General features: G+C 42.9%; 7 protein-coding genes across 7 annotated transcripts; 6 read left to right on the forward strand and 1 right to left on the reverse strand.

The window, feature by feature from the left end:
- Positions 1 to 731: 731 nt before the first annotated feature.
- On the forward strand, positions 732 to 2,804 carry C922_00088 (hypothetical protein; the record flags this gene model as incomplete). The annotated part of the gene is made up of 1 exon (XM_008815705.1): positions 732 to 2,804. The coding sequence occupies one exon, from the start codon at positions 732 to 734 to the stop codon at positions 2,802 to 2,804; it is 2,073 nt and encodes a 690-aa protein (XP_008813927.1).
- Positions 2,805 to 3,865: 1,061 nt separating this feature from the next.
- C922_00089 (ribosomal RNA assembly protein) lies at positions 3,866 to 4,660 on the forward strand (the record flags this gene model as incomplete). Its single annotated transcript, XM_008815706.1, has 1 exon — positions 3,866 to 4,660. One exon carries the CDS (start codon positions 3,866 to 3,868, stop codon positions 4,658 to 4,660), a length of 795 nt encoding a protein of 264 aa, XP_008813928.1.
- Positions 4,661 to 6,358: 1,698 nt separating this feature from the next.
- C922_00090 (hypothetical protein) lies at positions 6,359 to 7,552 on the forward strand (the record flags this gene model as incomplete). Its single annotated transcript, XM_008815707.1, has 1 exon — positions 6,359 to 7,552. One exon carries the CDS (start codon positions 6,359 to 6,361, stop codon positions 7,550 to 7,552), a length of 1,194 nt encoding a protein of 397 aa, XP_008813929.1.
- A 329-nt stretch (positions 7,553 to 7,881) lies between these two features.
- C922_00091 (hypothetical protein) lies at positions 7,882 to 8,613 on the reverse strand (the record flags this gene model as incomplete). The annotated part of the gene is made up of 1 exon (XM_008815708.1): positions 7,882 to 8,613. One exon carries the CDS (start codon positions 8,611 to 8,613, stop codon positions 7,882 to 7,884), a length of 732 nt encoding a protein of 243 aa, XP_008813930.1.
- A 1,456-nt stretch (positions 8,614 to 10,069) lies between these two features.
- C922_00092 (translation initiation factor 1A) lies at positions 10,070 to 10,573 on the forward strand (the record flags this gene model as incomplete). The annotated part of the gene is made up of 1 exon (XM_008815709.1): positions 10,070 to 10,573. The coding sequence occupies one exon, from the start codon at positions 10,070 to 10,072 to the stop codon at positions 10,571 to 10,573; it is 504 nt and encodes a 167-aa protein (XP_008813931.1).
- Positions 10,574 to 12,708: 2,135 nt separating this feature from the next.
- C922_00093 (hypothetical protein) lies at positions 12,709 to 15,156 on the forward strand (the record flags this gene model as incomplete). The annotated part of the gene is made up of 1 exon (XM_008815710.1): positions 12,709 to 15,156. The coding sequence occupies one exon, from the start codon at positions 12,709 to 12,711 to the stop codon at positions 15,154 to 15,156; it is 2,448 nt and encodes an 815-aa protein (XP_008813932.1).
- Positions 15,157 to 17,269: 2,113 nt separating this feature from the next.
- C922_00094 (hypothetical protein) lies at positions 17,270 to 20,038 on the forward strand (the record flags this gene model as incomplete). The annotated part of the gene is made up of 1 exon (XM_008815711.1): positions 17,270 to 20,038. The coding sequence occupies one exon, from the start codon at positions 17,270 to 17,272 to the stop codon at positions 20,036 to 20,038; it is 2,769 nt and encodes a 922-aa protein (XP_008813933.1).
- Positions 20,039 to 20,786: the final 748 nt, after the last annotated feature.

Consider the following 20,786-nt stretch of genomic DNA (forward strand, 5'->3'; position numbering starts at 1 on the left):
GTGATCACATGGATCCTCTTTTTTTTTTTTTTTTTTTTGCAGAAATCTTCAGGGTGAGACGCTAGAAATGCTACCTGGTAAAATACTGCTATTTGAAAATGTAGAGCAAAGGGGCACACCCTTTCTTACCCTTGTCGCGGGAAGCCCAGCCGAAGGAGAGCGAACAAAAATTAACGGGGCCAAACCGAACGGCACACTTGGCTCGTGCAGAGCGAAACAGGCAACTGGGTGAATCCACTCCGCCGCGTAAAAAAGAATGTCGCGAAAAAAAAAGCTGCATGCAATGTGATACGAAAAATGGGGAACGCAATGACCGAAATGGCTACAACGGGGAGGGAATCCATATCGTATTTAAGTTAAAAAAGAAAAAAAGTTACAGATAGTGATAAATCTAGGGAATCGCCAAAATTGCGAATTTCCAACTGAGTAGAAACCCCCCCAAAGTGGAAGGTGAATAATGAAGAATGAGGAGTACTGAATGGAGGAGCATAAATCCTCACCACGCCCAGTTGAGCGCCACAAATTTACGTACCAGCTGGAAGGAGAATTCTCACAGGGAAAATTACCCCACCTACCGCTCTGCCATCTCACGAAGGTCCTCCGACGGGAGGCATAATAGTAGCAAGCACATAAAACGGCGCAGATTATCTAGCATTTTATCGTTCTTATACCCACGTAATTAAGCCACATATGTACATTTTTGTGTAGCCCTCCCCTATAAGCTCACCACGATGCAGGCGGAATACTACCCAAAACAAAACATAGTGTCCCTGAGCATCGAACTCAGCAGCTGGGCCAAGGCGTTCCTTACCGACTTACGAATATCAAAGAATCTGCTCACTTGCACCAAGGCGTCTATCATAATTAAGAAAAAGAAACAAATTCGAAATTTCCATTTGTATAAAATTAAACTGGGACTACTATATGACAGTTGCTCCAACCGTCCTGACGTTTCGGTTGAGGGAGAAGAGTTGAGGCAAAAGAGTTCCCCCATGGATGATGCCCCGGGCGGAAATGACACCCGATGTGATTCTCCCCTCCGACATGCGAATGGCAGCTTCTGCAATACATACACTAATGAAAAGGGAGGAAATAAAAACAGGGTGATGTACAATGAGGAAAACGAAATCAGGACGAGTAGTGGAAAGGCAAACATTTTTGAGACAAATGATGGAAAGGATGGGATGAATGGAGTAGAATGGGAAGGCCTGAATGGGAGCAGACCCCATCCACTGTATACGAAGCAGGAGCATGAAGCCAAAAGAGGCACGGAATGCACACCAGTGAGCGTAGGACATGGAAAGGGGCACCACCCAAGTGGTATCAATAATCATACAAAGGAAAATATACAACAAGGGTGCGAAAAGACCTTTACAGACAACCATTTCGATACAGGCCACTTGTTAAGAGAAAAAAACATTTTTTCGAAAGACTTCCCCATCTTTGAAAGGGCCCATTTGGCCAAGTATCTATTTTTGCCCTCCTTCTTGTCAGTACAAAGTGCCAAGATAAAATCCATTCATTTTGTGCTAAATGAAAGGCTGAGCATATGCGTCCTCCTAGACCTAATCGTAGTCAGAAAAAAAAACAACATTGTCCAGTCAAGCATAAACAAAGAATTACACGACATGTTAAAGATGCAAAGAAGTATCCTTCAGTGCAAATCGTGCAGTAAAGGCGTTATCATATGCGGAGATGTTAATTGTATATTGCCCAATCTGTACTTAAACACGGCTGATTTTTTTGAGCACGCGTTTTGCGAAGAATGCACCACCTTCTCCTTTGATGGATTAAAAGATGTTGACCGGAATATTTTCCTCTTCCCCAATTGTTTGTTTTTTCATTTTAGCTTAGTAAAAACGAATCATCTAGCTGTTAAGGCAGATTCCTTGCACCACTTTCGCTTTTTACTTTTCTGTAATTTTTGCTACAACTCTCTGGGCTATTTAGAAAACCAAAGAAATCACCTGTATTCCTATCACAAAAATAAAAACATGAGTGATAAGCTTAAAGATGTTTTTCTGGGTTCACTTCACGACGCTGACCAAGGGCGGTACACACAGCTGAGTAGGGCTACTACGTTGCTGCGATGTGACCATCTTTCACTTATACACTTTAATGAAGGGAGAACAAAATTTCCCCATCATTTGGGCGTTTCCCCAGGGGGGAAGCAGGATGCCGGGACGGAAACGAAGGATGTACTTCTTTCCGAGGAAAATTTCCATGAGGAGAAAAAGCACACGGGGAAGAACGGCACGCAAAACGACAGCAATATTGGTCAAAACGACAGCTACGTTGGTCAAAAAGAAAGCAAGGTTTGTCACACAGCAGGTCACAATGGAGGATATCTCAATCCTTCCGGGGGGATCACCCCCAAGGTGTACCTCCTTAAACACAAAATAAAAATGACATTAAATGGAAAAAATATCTTCAGAAATTACAACGATGTACTTTTCCTAAACGAGTATATGCGCAATAAATGTGAAAAAAAAAACAAAACACTTTTTTATTTAAGGAGTAGCGAAAAAAGGAAAATAATCGAAGTGAGGATATTCATAAGGACTCTTTATATTTGTAAAATTCTGGACGATGCAAGACATATTTCCAATTTTTTAGGTCTCCAAAAAGTGATGAAAATATTGTTTTCCACAAAAGGAGAATCCCAATTGAAGTTGGCTAACTCGGAAACTATTGACCTTTCGAGAGAGCTTTACGAGGATGTATTAAAAATGCTCGTCGCGTATTCCTTCCGAGGGTGTGCCCCCGGAGCGAAGCTGTTCTCATATCTGCACCTGGTCCATTAGGGATGACTCTGCACAGTGCTTTTATCCCAGTTTGGTCAAAAAAAGGGGAAAACCTTTTTGCGCCGCAAAGTGAGCATATCGCGCTTAGGTCTCTGTGTCCCTTTCGTAGACCCCTTTTTTGTGTACACATTATTCTTGCCTGCTGTTTTTATTCCTCCCCCGATTTGTGACCAATCCCTTTTCTGTGTGCAATCCTTTTTTGTGTGTTAATTCGATGGTTTTTTAATTTTGCAAAGAGTTACAGCCCTGTCGCGGGACGAGGGCGCAATTTAAAAAAGAAAAAAAAAAAACAATTTGTCAAGGACAAAATGGGAACATTTGCTAAGCACGTCGCTAAAACGTAAAGGAGCAACTCTACCCCTTTCGGGGCGAGCCATTATTAAGGTGGCACATGATATAAATTGTAACAATAAACGTTACGTACATTTTTACATTTTTCCCATGTTCGCAAATTGACAACGCCCACGGTATCTTCCCCTGTTTGCAATAATTTATGGAGCTCGGCACCCCCGCTAAGCGGCAGGAGGCAATGTTAATTTCTACGTCACCCAGTGGCTTTTTCTCAAAATAAATAAAATTCCCCCTCAACGTTTTTTCACTAAGATTATTTTTTTAATTCTCCACCGCATGATTTGTATGTATCGTTTTTTTTTTTTTTTTTTTTTTGCGAACAACGGCCGGTTTGGAAGCAACCCTATCTCTGAGCCATCCTCCGCAGTGAACGCATCCTCCTTTGTTGCTTAAAGTGAACGTCGATTCATATTTGAACGCATTTATACCTGTATATCTGGGATACTTGGAAAAACTCGAATGGTGACATCTCCTTTTTGAGTAAAACCGGTGGACCGTTCCTGCGTATATAAATTGTGGAAGGTCCTCTTGGATTAGTATACCCATCCTATATCACTTAACCCCTCGAGTGCTGTGTTTTTGTTGCCCAAATCAGCAAAAGCACAGGGGCGCATACGTGTGAGTAAAAATAAAAGAAGTCGTATGCATAGGTAAAGGGATCGTCCACAGGGTTAATTCTCCAGGAGTTTTTCCCACACGTAACAGGCCAAATGACGAAACGGATGCCGAACAAGGCGAGCTCCTCATCGAGGGAGAGCAAAAATGAAAAAAAACAAGCAGAAAAGAAACAGGAGGAATTACCCCATGGGGAAGACTCCAAACAGAGGGAACAACCGGATAGCGGAAACACAAGAAACATTTTAACCATGGAAAATATTTTGGAGGAAAAAGATAGAGACAAGAATAAACAGGTGAAGAATAAATTAATTTTAAAAAATAAAAAAAACACAAGTAGCACCTTTAACAATAACGAAATGAGAATACTGACTATCCCGAAGCATCGCATATCTTCTATAAAAACCAACTGGATGGAATTAATCAAGCCAATCGTGACCCATCTGAAGTTAGAAATACGAATGAATGGAGACAAAATCGAAGTCAGGACATGTAAACTGACCGAAGATAAAAATAACCTGCAAAAATCGTCGGACTATATAAAGGCATACTTACTTGGATTCACCATCGAAGATTCCTTAGCCCTACTAAGGATAGACGATTTATATATAGAGAGCTTTCAAGTGAAAGATGTGAAGATATTAAAAGGGGACCATCTCTCCAGATGCATTGGTAGAATATGTGGCAGTAACGGGGCAACAAAATATGCGATTGAAAATGCCACCAAAACGAGGATAGTTATAGCAGGAGATAAAATTCATATTTTGGGCAGCTTCAACAACATCAAAATGGCTAGATACTCCATCTGTAGTTTAATTCTTGGTTCAACACAAGGGAAAATTTTTAACAAACTGAACATCCTCGCGAAGAGGATGAAGGAGAGGTTTTAGAAGAGACGAGTCTCTTTGCGCCATTCCTTGAGGGGAAAAGCGACGCTACACCTCCGATGTGCTTCCCTAATAGGGAGTAAATTGCGTACGGTTGGTATCCTATCGTGGATACCGATGAGGAAGGGGGTTTCATTTGTTACATCGAATCGATGTGACCATGCCGGTTAGACAGCATCGGCAACCCCCCCACACCCCTATGCACACTTACAAAGGGAGCTTTTTGGATAAATGTGAAGTTTACTTTTTATGAGGAAGGGACGGCCGCTCCCCCCGTGGAGGCTGCGCGACGTCGTTACGGAGCACATTTTTTTCTTAGTTTTCTTAGCTTTGTTAGTTATCTTACTTTTCTTAGCTTTCCAGCTTTCTCAGCCTTCTTAGCATTCTTAGTTTTCTTATTTTTCTTGTTTTTTTTAAAATTTTAATCCATATGGGAAACCCAGTTAAACCCCATTTGACCGTTTTATAGCCTCCGCTCTGAGCACAGGCATGTATGGCAAGGGTGTGGCGGCCTCCCTGCCTCTGAGCTTGGTCCATTTGTTGCGCAAGGGAGCATTCATCAAACGGGATAAATGTGAGCACCAATTTGGGGCCAATTTTGCAAATTGAGGAAAGAATCCCCCGCGCACGCGTACAGTCACACCCCTCCGCATAACGGAAGCCGTGCGGACAAAATGGGGCAGATATACACCTACGCAAGTCGGTACAGAAGTATGCCAACCGAGGGATATATATATATATGACGTTTAGTTATTTTCTTAAATGCCTGTGAGCGCGCTGCCAACCGGATGGAACGCTTTCTTCCCCCGCGATACTCCTGTCGAAGTGCCAGCACGCAGGTAACTCTTCGGTGTAACGTTTTTTCCGCCTGAATGGGGATGCTGCGTGGAGTTCACCAAACGAATTGTCACCCCAGCGCTGCCGCGTACTTCACGGTATGTTTGGAAAAATCGCATCTTCGTTTATTCTATCTTTTTCTTTCTTTTTTTTTCTTTTTTTTCCTTTTTTTTTTCCTTCTTCCTTATTTGCCATTTTCCACTTTTCTTTCCCCCCCCGCACAAACGTACCGCACCGTGCAACCTGCGCAGTGGGTGGAAAATTCCAAAGTGGAGGCAAAGATGTACCGCAAAAGCAGTTACACGATGTGTAATTATCTTTGGCGAACTATTTTCCCGTGGGATGTGTTTTGAAGTGCATTTTCGACTGCACACCGGAGTACACTTTTGTAAAAAAGAGTGTTGTCGTCCTTTTGTGGAGGCGTTATCTGTTATCCCCCCATGGATGCAGGCATTCGCACATATGTATCCGTATGTATGTGGGTATATATGTGTATATATGTATACATATATGTATATACATATGCATGCGCCCACACATGGCACCCTCTTACACACACTAATTATGAACCATGCGCAGGGTACTGCTATCGCTGAGCTGATCGACACACTGCAGACATTTCGACCGTGAAAGGTCTTCCACCTCACCCCATATTGGGAAGTTCCCTTTCGGTTGGCGCCTTCCCCGTGACGCTGTTTCTTTTTCCAGCGGGTAGCTCTCACGGTGTACCATTTTTTTATGTTTCTCCTGCCAACTTTCCTCCCCACCAAGCGCCATTACCGTGTGCGTGCAAGAGAGCCATCCCACTTGAGCACCCGCATAAGTGAATACCCCGCTGCTCATGCGAGCATACGTAAGTAAAAGATGAGTGGAGGAGTAAAAATGGGCGCGCTGCGGCAGCTGCGCCTGTTGCGACTTCTGCTGCTGCTCCTGGTGTCCACTCCCCTCCAGCCGTTCCAGTCACTCCAGTTACTTCAGCCGTGGTTCCCCCCAATTCTTGGCGTATCTGCGAAGGCCCCGGTCGGCCATCACGCGAAGGACGACTTCCTGCTAAAAGCGTTAGCAATAGATAGGAAGAAACTGGACTCCTCTTACTTTAAAAAGTATGATAACATAAAATGGGAGGGGAAGATAATCGCCATAGGGGACATTCACGGAGACCTAGAAAGTCTGAAGCTCATTTTACGACATGCAAATCTGATAAACGAAAATAACGAGTGGATTGCAGAAAATGTCTTGCTAGTTCAGGTGGGAGATATCCTAGACAGAGGGATTTATGGTCCATTAATTTATGACTATCTCTTCAAGTTACAAAAGGAAGCACCTTTGAAAAACAGCAGAGTGTTATTAATCATGGGAAATCACGAGCAACTAAACCTGTGCGGATATTTCGATTACGTAAATGAGAAAGAAGTGGAGGTGTTTTTTAGAAATAATTTGAACTACCGATTGTTCCATTTTGTTTCCACTAGGGGGGAGTATTTCAAGAAGTTAATTCGCCTACCAGCAATTGCCAAAGTGAATGACATTTTATTTGTTCACGCGGGGATAAGTAAACAGATTTCTTCACTTAGCTTAGACACCATACGGTTGAAGACAAGGCTACAGATTGAAAACATGTGCCGAGTTCTGAGTTATGATAAATCTATTAACTACGTAAGTCGCGAGGGTGTCCTTTGGCATGACCACATATCACGCACAGCTCCGCATGATGAGAAAGAAGCTTGCTCCATTTTATCTCACGTTTTTAACAATTACAAAGCCAAGCATTTAGTCGTAGGACACATCAGACAGCTGACACATGAAATTAGCACCTACTGCAAAGGTGGTTTGTTTCTCATCGACACTGGGATGAGCCTTTTCATGAACCATGGACAGCAGTATCCAAACTATCTCGTCGTGCAAAATGGGACCTTCAAGTCAGTTCACCTAATCGTTGAGGTAAATAAGAAGACCAAAAACTGCGATTCGCTTGAGATACAACTGGACAGCCCCAACAAGAAGACCTTCTGCGTTCACACGAAGGAAGCGCTTTTGTCTCCCCCGAGCAAAGGTTGACGCGTCCTCGTTTGGGTATCGCTTCGTTCGGGTGGCGCTTAGTTCATAAGGCGCCACAGTGAGACGATTTTTTTCTTTTTTTTTTTGTGATAACTCGTCGAGGGGTGGCCCCTCCTCCGCTTCCTTTTAAATTTGTAAAATGTCGCTTAAATGAAAATACAAAAAAAAGAAAAAAAAAATATATATATATGTATACATATATATATAATTGATCAAGGGCAATACGCCCTGCAGCTGAAGGGCACCTCCGCCGGAATGCAGTTCTCGCCGACGTGGTGATATCCATCGGGTGCTGTCAACATAACGATCCAAAAAAGATCTGCACAAATCTACCTTAACATAAAAAAAAGGAAAATAAACGAAGCAATAGTAATGGCCAATATAACTGTCCGCTTGGTACTGTAGTACCTGATATTTTTTATAATTTTCTGTATTTTGGGTAGCTGCTCTTTTAGGAAGTTAATTTTTTTCATCTGCTGTGTGATGGTATAATTTTGTAACTTCAGCTTCCAGTTGGTTTCCTGGCCAATGGAAATCATATTGTCCAGCTCGCTGATCGAATGCTGCAGAGCGCTTCTCTCCTTGATGACGTGATTTATTTCATTATGTTTGTACACAACAGATGAGGAATCCTTCTGTGGGTAAAAATTAATCCTGTTGTGTGCGCATATTTTGTCAAATATATTCTTAAGACTTTGTAACTGAATTTTAAATTTATCGAAAATGCTCAGATATCTGGAAATTTCCAAAATGTACGTTTTATTTTGATTAAAATGATTTTTCATTATATCCAGAGTTTGTATCCCACTTTGGTACAAGGTTTCCAATTCGTTTATTTTTTTTTTATTGTTGGAGAAGAAATCTGGAGGGCATTCTGGGTGTGCACTTTTTTTCAGTCTATCATTTTCGTAGCTGTTTATATTTTCCTTCAGTTCGCTAAGGAACTGCTCAAAATTTATTTGGATGTTCCGAATGCTCTTTTTATATTCTCTATATCTTAACCCTTTGTTGTAATCGCTGGTGTTGTCTTCGTCGCCTAGGACGCTGTACTTTTTCTTCATTTTGTTTGCTTCACGAGTGAGCTGGGTGTGCACGTTTGCGCCGAGTCCGTATAGCGTCTGCGTTACGTTTGCGCCGCGTCCGTATAACGGCTACTTCACGTCTCCGCCGCGTCCGTATAACGTCTACATAACGTCTCGGTCACGGCTGCGCCACGCCTGCTTCACTTGAGCGACCGCTTCCCCACACGCGCAGACGGCTTCTTTCCCCTGCTCGCATCCCCTTCTCTGCTGCCGGTGCAGGATCAACAGCCATGTCATCGTCGAGCCGAACGTGACGCACTACAATTCTTGCTACCATGGACTTGTTGCAAAATAGAGTCAATCCTGGCAACAGGGTAAATCACGTGAGGCGAGACTTCTGTCATCACGTGTCTTCTCCTCCGTTTCACATACTTTTAAAGCAACCCCCGCGAGGATCAAGCCAGCTAAGAAAAAAAAAAAATCGCGCAAAATGGAGCTACCTCTTTGCCTATTCTGTACAGTATAAACTTAAAAGGGGGAAAAAAAAGGAAGAAAAAAAAACACTTACCTCCACATTGCTACGCATTGCATATACAAAAATAAAAGTTGCACAAATATAACCAGTGCCTGTGAAAGAACATCCTGCGCGAATGCGCTTTTTTTTTTTTTTTTTATCAATCTTGGGAGAGAGGAAAATGCCCCCTTTGGAAAGCCTTCATCGGGGGGCGGATACCCTTACGAGTGAATCGCCCAGCTCACCTGCATCACATCACACCTCAGCGGAGCCCCGCGTTGTACACTTTTCCGCATGAGGAGGCATCCCCGGTGGACCCCAGCCAGTTGCGCATCCCCGATTGAAAGCGACTGCAATGAGTCGAAGTCACTAATGCAAGGAAGTGACTCCTCAGCGCAATGGACCCCAAGAAAGATAACAATCTGTTAAGCAAGAAAAAAAAAAGAAAAAAGAAAAAAATGTTAACACGAATGGGCAAAACGTTATCCCCTTTCTCCGAAAATACAGTTTGTAATTTAAAAGTTGTAAGAACGTGCAAAGTCGCCCTGCCGAAAGAGGACCTCTTCTCGTGTGAAACTCCCCTTCCCCTCGTTACAACACCATCAAAGCGGATGCAAAAAAGCGCACGCTACTATGCAGTTATATCCATACCGGAGAAAATCGAGCAGGAAATGCACCACTAATAGGAGTACAGGAGCAAAGGAGCGAAGAAGCAAACACACAACGATAAAGATATCGTCATTTTATTGTCACCCCGAGCATTGTCCCAATCTCACCTTGTACCCAGCACAGAGACATAGTTTAGCTCTCCCCTCCCCGATGTGTTAACACCCACAAATACTCGGCTTAACAAAAACGCCTCGAATAAGAATGACCGGATAAGATACTCCCCAAATGAAAAAAATATGCTAACCATATTGGCCTACATCCGAGCAGTACGATCCCCATGCAACCCCCCCCAACAGTTTTGTCCACTCCCTTATGTACAGAACAGCTTTACCCCTTCTTACCCTCCTCGTGTATGCCGCCCTCAATTTCACCCAAGCAGTGACCAGGCAGAGAAATTTATTTATAACCCCAGTGCGTAATAAAGTAGACACGTATAAAACGTACTATGGGTCGCCCATAAGCGTGAAGAGGGGGGCCACATGGAGGAAAACCACCGAGCCAATTCCCCGTAGGAACGTTAATGTCCTATATGACAGAGTCAAAGATAGCCACGCTGTAAAGGAAAGAGAAAGTGATACAATCGAAATGAACGGAGTAGTAGACCAATGTCTGGCCAACACTAACTTTGTGGTTCGAATTCCAAATGGAGAGACCTTCTTATGTTTCATCTCAGGAAAATTGAGAATCAATAAGGTGAAAATTAACCTGGGGGATATGGTCAAAATACAAATACATAAGTTGAACTTTGAGAAGCGCAGAGGGAAAATTGTGTTTAGGTATTTGCAGCACGCCGCCCTGGGGGGGAAGAAGTGCTGAAGTGGAGAAGTGGAAGATTGGTCTTGCGGGGTGGTATTCCTCAGTGGAGGCAAATGACCCGACCCAATTACGCACCCTGCATGGCTCTCATTTAGTATATAAATATTTTCCACCCAAGGCGAACCAATCACGTGATGCACTTTTTTTTTTTTTTTCACTCGTAGCATGTTGCTCAAATCGGTTGGGCATCGCTCCATTTACATCTTTATCAGCGCATTAGCCGCATAAGTGCAGCCCATTTTGCTGTCACCTCTATCTGTTTATCTTTTTTACCTGCACACCTCTGGTGTGAATTTATTTTCCCTGGGGGACATAGAAAAGATATCTCCATTCAGGGAGAGCCCCTCCCCCTGAGTGGAACCCGCTGAAAGAGGGAACCTCACCCAAAGGCATTTACATAAAAAGATTCGAATCCTGTTTTGTGTGAAATGGGTAATACGGGGAAGGGCAAACCGGTGTAAGATAAAGCGGGGTAAGACACAGCCGAATGGAACTTCTTTCGTGCCTACCTTCAAAGCGCAATTCGGCTTATTCACCCCGTTGTTGGGAGTGACGGCCATTTGGGGATTCCCCTTCCATGCGCAAAAGCCATGTAAATGAGCGGATTGTCCCCTTCAAGCGGCTACCACTAATCATTTTTACACATATAGTTCCGAGGGGGACGTCCAGCAAAATCAGGAGAAACAAATGGCCGATCGAAATGAAACCAGGGCAGAGTGGAAATTAGTGGCGATTTCAAGAAGGGTGCCTCCCAGGAGGACAGAATAAATAGTAGAGAAAAACATTCCTCTTACACAAAGGGTGCAGTTGTTCAAACAGCGCTGTGTCGCATTTCGTTTTTTTAACAATATAGAGGTCGGCTCAATTGGAACGAAATGTAACTAAATCGAACAGCGAAGGCTAGCAAAGACGCAGTGTAAGTACCAATCGCATAGGACGAACGAGCAAATGAGCAGTGACGTGGTCCAGCGGGGTAGTGACATAAAGGATATTTTCATTCCCTCTTTGGAGCGATTACGGAGATGGGGTCACCACCTCCAAAGCGAACACTGCACTCCTCGCCCCTTCCTACACAGGTACATACTAAATACATACACATGAATTTTTCTTAATCCGATTGGGGGTGCAGCGATATCACATGTGAAGGCATTACCTCTTAAGGCAAATGCGTATATCACCCTTTAAGGTTAAAAAGAGAAAAATTAATTGTTCTCTGTTGCGTCTCCCCACGCAAAATAAAGATGTAAAAATGTATAACTCACATTATGTGGTGAACATCCAGTGGGCACAAAAAAAAGGATGAATATTTTTGCTCAAAAAACAAAAGATACTTCCTCTTCGCCGTTGTCCCCTCTCGTTGGCAATTCATCCTGTTAACATGCAATTGTGGTTCCCTACAATGGTATGTAATGTATGTTTTCCTCTTCCATTCAATCGATATCCTTTCCTTTTTTTTTTTTTCCAGCGCGGTGTTTGGATGAGGTACTCCACACTTGGTTCATATGTACAGGGCTCACATTTACAATTCTCAGTTTTCCTACATTAGCATTTATATTTGCATTTACATTTCCGCGTGATGACCCAGTGAACTTCCCTTTTTGAGTCCATCATACAACACTGCGTTTTACGACCGCAGTGGTATACATCCCCAATTAATGCTAGGTGGTGACAGATGCTACTTTTTCCCACCTCGGTTCTCCATCCGCAAGAAAAAAAAAATAAAATAATCACCTTAATGTATCTCATTCTTGCTTCATAATGTAACTCTTTCCAATTGTAACTTTTTTTTTCCCCCTTATCCGTATGTAGTGTAGGCGTTTTAATTTTCTTGGTGCTTTTTTCAGAACATTCCAAATGGAATGTGCCACACTGTTTCGTCATTTTTTGTAACGGTTGAGAAGTGAAGCCTTGTTATATTTCAACCAGCCTTCCCCCCTCCTTAACTGCACAGCCGAAACATCCACCCCAAAGAGATGTTTTTTTTCTCTAAAGGGATACTCTCTCGCGACGGAGTGCTCCTCTATTTTCCATCACGTTCATTGCAAACCGGTTAAAAAAGCAGGACGTAGAGCAACAGCACAGCACATCGACACAGTGGATAATACTTCCCCTCCTCCCCCAGAGTGAACACAAAAATGAACGAACCAAGTGACGGTAAGCTCAATGACAGGAAGAGGAAAAAACCCGATGACAACGCAGAGGAGGGAAAGGACCCCGGAAAGTCCAAAAAAAAAGTAGAGTTTGAAAATGACGAAGAGTATGAGAAGTATCTCCTGAGTAACTTCAAGAAGGGGTCTCCTCGAGGAAGCGGGGGCGACGGTCGGCATGACACTCGGCAGGAATGGCGACGCGAACCCCGCCATGAGAGCACTCCTGCCGAGGAATACGCCCTCTCCGATATGATCAAGAGCTTCTACAGCGAGGTGAAGAAATACAAAACGGTAGAGGATATGGCGAATGAAATTAAAAGACTAGCAGTACAAAATATTAAGAAAAATCTGGAGATCATCTGTAACAACGAGTGTACCAGCTCCTTCTTTGTGGAGAAGTATCGAGTCAAATACATCAACGAGCAGGCTGAACTGAACGTCAAATCGGCACAAAATTATTTTAAAGAATTTTTAATACTTTACAATAGCAACAATTTTGATGATTTCAGCTTGGAGGTGAATACCAACGTGGACAAAAAGACAGGGGAGGACAGAAGAGAAAAGGAGAAGAATAACGAACAGGGTGAGGAAGTAGCCAATCATGCGGAAGAAGACCCCCCTGTGATGCACCACTCGCAGAATACCCACGGTGGTGATACGAACAGTGGTCATATCTCTCCAAATAGAGATCAAATCGGTGGAGAAGATGGCCGGACAAATGACCACATGTACAAAGCGAACACATGGAAGGAGAAAATGAAATGCAAAATTGAAAATCCAAATGAGAATACCAACGTTCTCATAAAAATTCTAAACTACTTATCCAGCACGTCACTCTACATCGATCACATCCCGGTTAGCATAAAAAAGTTCGATATTGTAAAAAAGTTAAACGAACTGAATTACGATGTGTTGAATGCGAATATATGGGACACATTTAGCTCCAAAGAAAGTAGACCTTTCTCTTTGTCCATCTCCACTGCTCCTTCTTTTCACAGAAGGGGAAATATATACTTTAAAAAGCATAACAAAATGAGTGAGCTCTTAAATGCCCTCCGTGAAAAACCACGTAATGTTCAAATTAATGGCTGGTACTTAAACAGCGTGAAAAGGAATAATTACGGCTACGTGGATTTGCGAATCTGCCCCCCTATATGTTCCCACGTAGAGGTAATTAAAGCCGATTATGAGAAGGCTAAAATGTTGGTTAGAAAGCTGGACGCATCTTGCCATATCGATGCGAATCTTCTGGGGCGCATACGGGAAGAGGCCTACATCGAGGTGAGGAAGAAGAAGAGGAAGTTGGGGGAGGGTCAAGCGGATGGCCAAGCGGATGGCGAAGGCGATGATGTAACGGTCGAAGCGATTGCCTCAAACAATGGTGATAATAATGCTACAGGGGAGAGTTCCGACCATCTGGGAGACAACCCCATCATAGATATCATCGAAGGGAACAAAGATCTCAGTGTGACGAAGAAGTTGGACATCTTAATTGTGTACCTCCGATTTGTGCACAACTTCTGTTACTACTCAGCGAGGAAATTCAACACGTACGACGAGATGGTCAGGGAATGTGGCTACTTCTACCTACGTGTAAACATGCAGAATAAGTTTTACAACAATTTGATCCCCATTTTTTACGAAAATTTTAACGTAAGCAAGTTGGAGCAGTACGGGCAGGGGAGCGGCTGGATAGACAACTTCGCGGATGGATGCCAACGCCGCAAACGCGGCGAACTCCGCAACGATAACCACGCCGTGGATGGAGCACTTCCAAGGGGAGACCAGCCCAGCCAGGAGACCAACCCAAATGAGCAACCCCCCACCTGCCCCCTTCTCCAGCGCCTGAAGAAGAAATATTTTAACGACGTGGATAGCCTGTCGGAATACCAACTCAAATGGCTCCTCCACTTCGAGGAAGAAATTAAGGACGCCATAAATGCAAACTACAATGAACAGATAGAAATCGAAAAGACAAAAGAATTTATGGACATTCTGAAAAATAATTATATTTTAAAACCAAGTGATAATCCTCGTGGGGATGGGAAAAGCGAAATACGTTGTGCTAAATGCAAGAAGCTCTTTAACCACATTAAGGACGTCCCCAACCACATCTTCATTAAACATAGCCAAATTAAATTCAAACTCATCACAGAAACGGAAGCAGAGATAATGAAGAAATGCTTTTATGAAGCCCCACACAGTTTTCACTTCCTTTTTATGATGGAGAAAAAATATAATCTTGGCCATTCCAAGAGTCATTTAAATAAGAATATTTTTAAAAAAAACCAAAATTTTAAAAACCAGAATTTTTATCTCGTTCCCAACAGCGCCAAGAGTGACTACAAAGATTTTGACGACCCCAGCTTGAATATCATAGAGAATGTAAAGCAGAGTGCTCCCAAGAACACCGATTTTTACGACGACACGTAGGGTGTGTGTGGGGGGTCATACTCACGCTTTTTATGTGGTATGCATTGCCCCCATTTGTGGGGTAAAGCCATTGAAAGAAAAGTTCACATCGTGAGCTGCACGAATTGGGAGAGCGGGCCGCTCACCCAAATGTAGACCTTCAAATGAAGGAGACCCTTTTTTATACGCAAAAGGTGTGTACATGCACATCGATGCTTTATCTATGCTTCGTCAATGCTTCAACAATGCTCCCCGGCAGCTGCTGTGATGCCGTTCGGAGCGTATATCCCTCTGGTGGGGTACACCAACGGGTTGCACGGATGTACTAATATGTGCGTGCCCCCCTCTTTAAGGGGATAGCCACCCGCCACAGGGTACCAATCTTTCCAGTCTGATTAAATTCGATACCATTAATTAATTTTTAAAAAATCCCTTTTTTAAAGAAACACACAATTTTGTGGGAATTTTGGACAAACTGAAAAATTCTGCAATTTTTCATCTCGCGGGAGATGGCAAAAAAGTAGTCAAACGGTCCCTTTTAAAAAAATGGGGACAACGCAAACAGAGCTGCTTTGCTTTCTTCCCCCACATATGATGCATGCAACAGAGGGGAGAGGTGATTATCTATGTGTGAAGAACTGTAGAATATTGTTTGCTTACTACCTATTCACAATATGTGAGCACAGACGTATGGAAAGGGTGCCCATTGGGGAAGCACCCTTCTCAACAAAGTTTACCTGAATAATATATACTTCCCATGGCCCTCATTTGCCTCTCCCCTTCTCTAACCGCCTATGCCGCTTTTGCCGCCTTCCCCGTCTACCTAAAGCCGCAACATGTGAAGCAGCAACAGGTCGGTTTCCAAACTGCGAGTGTGTGTATGTCTGGGGGGTGACCAAGAAAAAGGAGCAACACTTTGTATTTACATGTACCAGCGTAATGGTACAAGTTATATAGCTACCATGGAGACGTACAGAGGTCTCTCCATAAGAAGCAGAATGAAACGTGGTGACCCACCCTTACCACTTCAATTATACCTACTCCACTCATTCCCATGAAATGGCCCCTACAATTTGCCTTAAAAAATGAGAGAAAAAAGTGAAGGCCATAAATAAAGAAAAGCACATCACAGCAAAGTAGCCACATTGGTGTATTCTCCCCTCAGGTCAATTTTAGAAAATCCGGGGTGGTATACTCTTTGGTGATTCTTTTTTTTCTTTATCCACATAGGTAAAATAGACTCACGAAATGTTTATCTTTGCGTGCCTACCCATGGCAGGCATTTTCTTAAACTGCCACTTCACTTAGCTCGCAAATCGAGAAAGAGCCACTCCAGTTTTCCGCTTTCTAGCCAGTGGGAAAATTATCACCCATGAATAAATATACATAAATAAAAATATGTACAAATGTATAGCAGTGAGGATATGGAATTTTTTTCCTTTTTCCACCAACATATGGGTAACATATAAAACTACCCATTGCTTCTTCTCTTCTGTGAAATAAGAAAAAAAAAAAAAAAAAAGATACCTCTGCAGATGGTTATTCAAATTGATATGGTTACATGGGAATGGCGCGGAGAGGTAATTATTCCAGAGCAGATATTTTTGTGCGGCATTAAACTGGCATTATGTATACATGTATAACAGCACTTATATTTTTATCTTTGTTCCTATGGGTTTATTCGTGCACTCCTGCAAAGAATCATAGCAAAAATATATTTGCCGCGAAATTGTATTAACGCGTTTTCCATTTTTTTTCTTTACCCGTAATGTCACCCCAAGAGGGGGAAGCCAAGCAGATAATTCTTTTCTATATATTTCCCACCTCAGTCGAAGAAAAAAAAAAAAAAAAAAAAAGAGGAAAAAAGGATACATATAAAATATGGCCATACCGAATAAAGAGAGAGGAAGAAAAAGTCGTCAAAAAGTGAAAGCTGAACATTCTGAGGGATCTCCCTAAGGGAGCAGAAACAGAGAAGAATAGCGCAAAATAGAGGAAGCCGCTTTGGGACGCCCACAGGGAAAAAGATATCCACACCCATAGCAGTGCTGTGGAGCGGCACGCAAATTCGCAGAGTTACACATAAATAAACGTAATCGTTTACATACTCGTACTGTCAAGTGGGGACACCGAAATGTGGAGGAAAGCAGTCGGAAGCTACTTCGGTGGTAAGGGCGACGTCAAGGAAGACGAGGACGCAGTTGCTGATGCAGATAAACCAGATAATGAAGCAGCAGATGCAAACCCCAGAGAAGAACAGGAAGAAGCCAAAGAGGAACTGAATGAGGAGGAGGTTCCCAAGCCACGTACAACTCGAAGGGGAAGGCCCCCCACGAAAAAAGGGACCAAGGGCCAGGATAACAAGGGTGAAAAAGGGGCATCGGAAAATAAGGAGGCGCCTCACCAAAAAAACACAGATGGCAGCGGTGGCACCGATAATGTTGGCGGAAGTGAAGCAAACCAGGGCGACGTCAACGATAGCGGCGCTCCAAAGGAAAGGAGCGAGGACGCAGGCAAGAATGCAGATGAGGCCATAAGTGTGAAAAAGAAAAAAAACAATAAAAAGGAGGAGCCGCAATCGCAACAGCCGCAAGAACTGCAACAATCGGAACAGTCCGAACAGCTGCAACAGGAATCGCCGCATGAACCGGAAGAGGACGCGATCGAGGCACCTAGAAAAAGACACAGCGAATTGCGCGAAAAAAAAGGCGAGCCTACTGAAAAGGAAAGCTCAGCCGGAAACAAGCCGTCAGACGAAAAAAAGGAAAGAGAGAAAAGTCGCGAAAAGGCAAGCAGCGATCTACAGGAAAAGATGAAAATAATTAAGGAGAAGCTCAAGTCGAGCGAGCCCATTCAGGGGGCAAGCCTAGAAAAGCACCAGAACAAAGAGGAGGAGCGCATCATAGAGGAGGGACGAAGCAGAGAAGAGGGACGCAGCAAAAGGAAGCACAAGAGTGTGCCATCAACCAGCGACGAAGCCCACTCCTCCAGAAGGAACAGGCGAAGCGGAGAAAGGGGCATGGAAGAGAGAGGCGAAAATGTAATTAGGCACCGACATAGGAGCAGAGAAAGAGACAGGAGCGAAGAAGGAGATAGAGATAGGGATAGAAACAGAGACAGGGATAGAGATAGAGACCGAGACAGGGATAGAGATAGAGATAGAGACCGAGACAGGGATAGAGATAGAGATAGAGACCGAGACAGGGATAGAGATAGAGAAGTGGACGGAAGCTTAGAAAGAATTCGAAGCAAGGATCTGGCTCGGAGCAGAGGCAGGCACCGAAGCAGAAGTAGACACCACAGCAGAAGCAGACACAGGAGCCGAAGCAGAGGAAGACACCGCAGTAGAAGCAGAGGCAGGCATAGAAGCAGACACAGAAGCAGACGAGGAAGAGATAGGAGCAAAAGGTTAAGTAACAGTGATAGCGACAGTAGCAGTGATGAGAGACATCACCGCCACCACCACAAGTCGAGAAGAAAAAGAAAAAGAAGTTCCAGAAATAGTAGTGATAGAGAAAATTCCAGTGAAAGCACAGGAAACAGAAACGGATATGACAGAAAAGAGAGGTCATCTTCTAGCGAAAGAAGAAGTAAAGAATCTAAAAAAAAAAAAAAGACAAAATGGGACACTGTAGATGAAAATTTATTGAAAAACAATTTGCTAAATAACACTGCAAATGGAATACTGCAGCAGCAGAATTTAGCACTAGCGAATGGCTTGATGCCAAATAACACAGTGGCCCCATTAGTTAGAAATCCCTACGAAGTGGAAGGCGATAAAAAGCAAAGAAAATTATACGTTGGTAACATTCCTCCTAACTCGAAACAGGAAGAGTTAATAGATTTTTTCAACAACACGTTAGCGTCAATTATAAAAGACTCCAGTTTGGAAATAAAAATAGGAGACATTGTATTGCTGCCAATATTGAAGTGTGAAATATTTAATGTCGAATCTAGGTTTTGTTTTCTAGAATTTAGAAGCCTTGAAATTACATGGCTTTGTCTAAGGCTAGATGCCATTTCGTTTAATAATTATGCCTTACGAATAGCTAGACCACATGATTTTGTTCCGCCCCCAGGAGGGGACCCAGCACTGACTGTCGTATTTACAGATATCAACCACGAAGTATACGAAAAGGTGAAACCGATAAAAATCGCTCCAGTAAGAAGCACAGGAGATGATGACAACAAATTATATATACAGAATTTGCCCCACGATTTGAGAGATGATCAGATAAGAGACCTGATACAGCAGTTTGGGAAACTAAAAGGATTTAATGTTATAAAAGATGTAAACACTGGATTGAATAAAGGCTATGGCTTCTTTGAATATGAAGATCCTAACTGCACACCTATTGCCATGCACGCTTTGAATGGCTTTGTGTGCGGGCAGAACATACTTAACGTAAAAAAAGCTACATTCGGAAAAAGCCAAAATAGTACACAGAATGCAAACACGATAAGTTTAGCAGCTGGTAGTGTCGATTTGCCCGTGTCACTTTTGCCAAATTCTATTTCGCAAAAAATTTTGAGCAATTCCATCATAGGGTTACACATTCAGGCGTCCAGAAAAATTGGCGAGAAATCTTCTCGAGTGGTTCAACTCACCAATGCTGTTTTTCAGGAGGATTTACTTATCGATAGTCAGTATGAGGAAATATTAAGGGATATTAAGGAAGAAGCTGAAAAATATGGGCCCCTTCAAAACATTGTAATTCCGAAGCCAAGTAAGGATTTGTCTTACACGGAAGGCGTCGGAAAAATTTTCCTTCATTACGCAGATGAAACTACGGCGAGGAAGGCCCAGTACATGTTTAATGGGAGACTCTTCGAGAAGAGAGTAGTATGCGCTGCGTTCTACTCTGAGGAGAAATTCTTGGCGGGGAAATACGTCCTCTCATAGTATGAATTGGCTTCCCATGGGCGCGGAGATTTAACGGATGGGCCTATCTAGCAAGAGAAAAGACACGCACCATTTGGCGCAGCTTAGCTAGCCCCCTTTGTGACTTGTAATTGTAAGGGCCCGTGTAGTGAGGGAAAAGAAAAAAGAGAAGATAGTAGAAGACAACAGAAGGGAACATAACATATCATAACACAACCTAGCAGAACAAAATTTTAAAAGTTAAATATTTTTCTATTTTTTTTATTATCTCTTTTATTGCTTATACCGTTCATAATTTTTATCCGTATTTTTACCTACACAGAAAAAAAAAAAAAAAAAACTATCCATAACACGTTGTAGCTAACCAGAAAAGATCACCTCCAAATGGGAACAACAGATACGTGGAATATTTCCAAAAAAGTTCTCCCTGTTTGGATGCTCCGCGAATGGAGGTACATAACCTTAATTTACCTCTTTGTGTAAATAAGAAAATACATCGAAACCGCTTGCCCCACGCCTTCTCCCCCTGCTTTGTGAATATATATCCCGATTTCCTCATATCGTCACAAACGCATGGCCTGTTGTTTTATTTTTTTTTTTACACTTGTAATTAAAAAAAACAAAAGACATTTCTTCCATTTAAGCTAATCAAACATGTTTTTCACGTTAAATTTCTCTGCCCAGTTGGGTCCGAAACGCGCGTGTGAATCTTCCTTAAATGACGCAAAAGGCATGTGCAATATGAGCTGGAGGATGCAACTCCGCCTGG

The sequence above is a fragment of the Plasmodium inui genome (assembly GCF_000524495.1).
Source record: "Plasmodium inui San Antonio 1 unplaced genomic scaffold supercont1.1, whole genome shotgun sequence".
Taxonomy (NCBI): Eukaryota; Apicomplexa; class Aconoidasida; order Haemosporida; family Plasmodiidae; genus Plasmodium; species Plasmodium inui.